The sequence below is a fragment of the Benincasa hispida genome, chromosome 6, assembly GCF_009727055.1.
Source record: "Benincasa hispida cultivar B227 chromosome 6, ASM972705v1, whole genome shotgun sequence".
NCBI classification, from domain to species: domain Eukaryota; kingdom Viridiplantae; phylum Streptophyta; class Magnoliopsida; order Cucurbitales; family Cucurbitaceae; genus Benincasa; species Benincasa hispida.
In genome coordinates, this window is record NC_052354.1 from 40,085,195 (window position 1) to 40,088,876 (window position 3,682).

Consider the following 3,682-nt stretch of genomic DNA (forward strand, 5'->3'; position numbering starts at 1 on the left):
TCATCTTACGAGTTCCTCAGAGTTATTTATGTCATATAATCCAGGTGTTGGTAATGAGCATATTCGAATTGCAGACGGGTCTTTTGCCCCTATTGTGGGAAGAGGCATATCTCTTCGTTTAATGGTTTAATCCTACGTGATACCATACATGTGCCTAAAATATCGTATAATTTGTTATCTGTCAGTAAAATAACAAGACATTTGAAGTGTAAGGCGATTTTCTCACCAGATTCCATTTTGTTTCAGGATCTAAAATCGGGGATGACGATTGGCACTGCCCGGCACGATAGGGGACTATACTTCCTTTCTGACAAAGCTTCCTCTAGGAATGATCACCAAACTGGGTTTATGTCTTTAAATTTCTCTATTTCTGAACATGATGTTATATTATGCCATTTCCGCTTAGGACATCCGAATTTTCAATATATGAAGTATTTATTTCCTCAGTTATTTTTGTAATGCTAGTACTTCTTCTTTTAATTTTGATGTGTGTATTCGTGCCAAGCAACATCGTGTTTCTTTTTGTTCCCAGCCTTATAAACCCTCGAGTTCGTTTTCTCTTGTTCATAGTGATGTATGGGGTCCCTCACCGGTTACTACTTCCACTGGAAATGGTGGTTTGTCACATTTATAGATGATCACACCCATCTCACCTGGATTTTCCTTCTTACTGATAAATCTGAAGTGTCCTCTGTTTTCCAACAGTTTTATACAACTGTCGAAACTCAATTTAAAACAAAGATTGGGGTTTTAAGAAATGATAATGAGCGAGAATTGTTTAATGCCTTCTTCAGGGATTTCCTTATTTCTAAAGGTATTGTCCACCAGAGCTCGTGTGCTTACACTCCGCAACAAAATGGAGTAGTTGAGCGTAAAAATCGGCATCTGGTTGAAGTAGCCCGGTCTCTTATGTTATCCGCCACTCTTCTGTCATACCTCTGGGGAGATGCAGTTCTCACTGCTGCCCACCTTATTAATCGGATGCCCTCCCGTATCCTTAATGTTCGTACTTCTTTAGAATTTTTTAAGGTTTCCTTTCCAATTACTCGATTGATCTCTAATGTTTCTCTTCGAGTTTTTGGTTGTGTTGCTTTTGTTTACTCCCATGGTCCAAACCGCATGAAATTTACTCCTCGTGCTCAAAAGTGTGTCTTTGTTGGATATCCACTCCATCAATGTGGATATAAGTGCTATCACCCGTCGTCTCAGAAATACTATGTCTCCATGGATGTCACCTTTCTCGAGGATCAGTCATTTTTTCGTGTTAGTCATCTTCAGGGGGGGGAACATAAATGAAGAGACTAACTGGTCATCTTATGCTATTCCTTTAGAGTCAGCGTCCATTCAAACCTTGTCTAACCTTAGTTCTGAGTATGATAGTCTGGTCCTTCCTACCAATCAAGTTCCTTGGAAAACTTACTACAGAAAGAATCTCAGGAAGGAAGCAGTGTCACCTGTTGAACCAGAACTACCAGCACTGCCTTCAGTGTAGGAGTCAGACCCGCCATCAGGTCTAGGTACGTATATTCCTAATGATGTTGATATATGTATGGAGACTACTGAAGGCAGGCAAGACAAGTGGGAAGGTAGCAGTAATACTAAAAGAGTGATAGAAGAGGAAACTGCAGAGGATGAAATGATTGAAATTGCAGAGAATGAAATGTTCCTTGCTAATGATGATGTGGAAGATACTACTAAAGTTTCTAATACACAGATAGTCGATTATGGTGAGGAACCTAGAGAGGTGAAAGAACGTGATGCATCACTTGATCTTCCTATAGCTCTAAGGAAAGGTACTCGTTCATGTACTAAATACCCTATGCATAGTTACATGACGTATAGTAATCTGGCATCCGAGTTCAAAATATTTACTACTAGCTTGGACATTGAGGTGGTTCCAGATAACATAAATGTTTCAATGAAAAAACCAGAATGGTGGTCTGCTGTTATGGGAGAAATAAGAACTCTAGAAAAGAATAGAACCTGGGAACCGGTGACTTTGCCTGAAAGGCACAAGATAGTTGGATGTAAATGGATGTTTACTATAAAGTACAAGTCAGATGGGACAATTGACCAGTACAAGGCTAGACTCGTTGCAAGAGGTTTTACTCAAACCTATGGAGTAGATTATTCTAAAACTTTTTCACCTGTGGCTAAACTTAACACGATTCGAGTGCTCTTGTCAGTTGTTGTGAATAAAGATTGGCCTCTACACCAACTTGATGTTAAAAATGCGTTTTTGAATGGGAAACTTGAAGAGGAAGTCTATATGAGTCCCACTCCCGGGTTCGAGAGTCAATTAAAAAATAAGTTGTATAGATTGAGGAAGTCACTATACGGATTGAAACAGTCTCCGAGGGCCTAGTTTGACAGGTTCACAACTTTTGTGAAAGCACAGGGGTATGTTCAAGGGCATTCTGATCACATTCTTTTTATAAAAAGATCAACATCAGGGAAGATAGATGTTCTTATTGTCTAGATTGATGAAATTGTTTTATCTAGACATGATGATGTAGAGGTCATGAGGCTAAAAACAGAAATAGCCAGAGTGTTTGAAATTAAAGACCTTGAGAAGCTAAGATACTTTCTGGGAATGGAAATGACTCACTCAAAATAGGGTATATCAGTTTCTCGATGAAAATATACTCTGAACTTGCTAAAAGAAACAGGTATGACTGGGTGTAAACCTGTTGACACACCAGTAGAATACAATGCGAAACTCGGTGATAAGAATGATAGAATTCCTGTTAATAAAGAAAGGTATCAGCGGTTTGTTGGGAAGTTGATATACTTGTCTCACACAAGACCTGATATTTCTTATACAGTAAGTGTTGTGAGTCAATTTATGCAAGCTCCTTGTGAGGATCATATGACAGTAGTTGAACTATTCTTTGGTATTTGAAAGGAACTCATGGTAAAGGCCTAATGTTCAGGAAAATCGATAAACGATCTTTTGAAGCCTACACTGATTCTGACTGGGTAGGGTCTGTTGTTGATAGAAAGTCGATGTCTGGGTATTGTACGTTTGTCTGGAGAAATCTAGTCATCTGGAGAAGTAAGAAACAAGGAGTTATTACTAAAAGTAGTGTTGAAGCTGAGTATCGAGCCATGAGTCTAGGGATTTGTGAAAAAATCTGGTTGAAGAAAGTATTATCAGATCTCCAGTAAGATAATGAGCTTCCAATGAAATTTTTTTGTGATAATAAAGCTGCCATCAGTATTGCAAACAACCCAGTTTAACATGACAGAACTAAACACGTAGAGAAAGACAGACATTACATTAAGGAGAGGTAGGACAGTGGAAACATATGTGTCCCTTATATTCCTTCAAACCAAAAAGTTTCTGATGTACTTACAAAAGGGTTACTAAGACAAAATTTTAATTATTGTGTAAGCAAGTTGGGCCTTGACGATATCATGCTCTAACTTGAGGGGGAGAGTTAAAAATAGGATTATTAAACTAGGGGCATTTATGTAATTGTGTAGACCCTTAGGTCTTCTATTGTCTATTTATACAGTGTGTCCCTGTGTATTCAGTGTATTAGATTTAAAAGAATAAGAAAAGTCTTTATATCATATACTAGGGTTTCCACGTAATCTTGTTGTTCTTCTCTTCCCTATTCTTTATTTGTAATAGAGGATAATCTGTATGTGCTAAGTCTATTAGCAACTAAAGCTCTCA

At 38.1% G+C, this 3,682-nt stretch overlaps 1 protein-coding gene across 1 annotated transcript; it reads left to right on the forward strand.

The window, feature by feature from the left end:
• Positions 1-2,671: 2,671 nt before the first annotated feature.
• On the forward strand, positions 2,672-3,168 carry LOC120079235 (uncharacterized mitochondrial protein AtMg00810-like). Its single transcript, XM_039033396.1, has 2 exons — positions 2,672-2,894; positions 2,984-3,168. The coding sequence occupies exons 1-2, from the start codon at positions 2,672-2,674 to the stop codon at positions 3,166-3,168; spliced, it is 408 nt and encodes a 135-aa protein (XP_038889324.1).
• The last annotated feature ends 514 nt before the right edge of the window (positions 3,169-3,682 follow it).

Bases quoted from the DNA above. Each gene is read 5' to 3' on its own strand.
- LOC120079235 (XM_039033396.1), top strand. From the start codon at position 2,672: ATGACTGGGTGTAAACCTGTTGACACACCAGTAGAATACAATGCGAAA. The intron at 2,895-2,983 runs GTATTTGAAAGG...CTGACTGGGTAG, and splicing joins AGTAGTTGAACTATTCTTTG to GGTCTGTTGTTGATAGAAAG.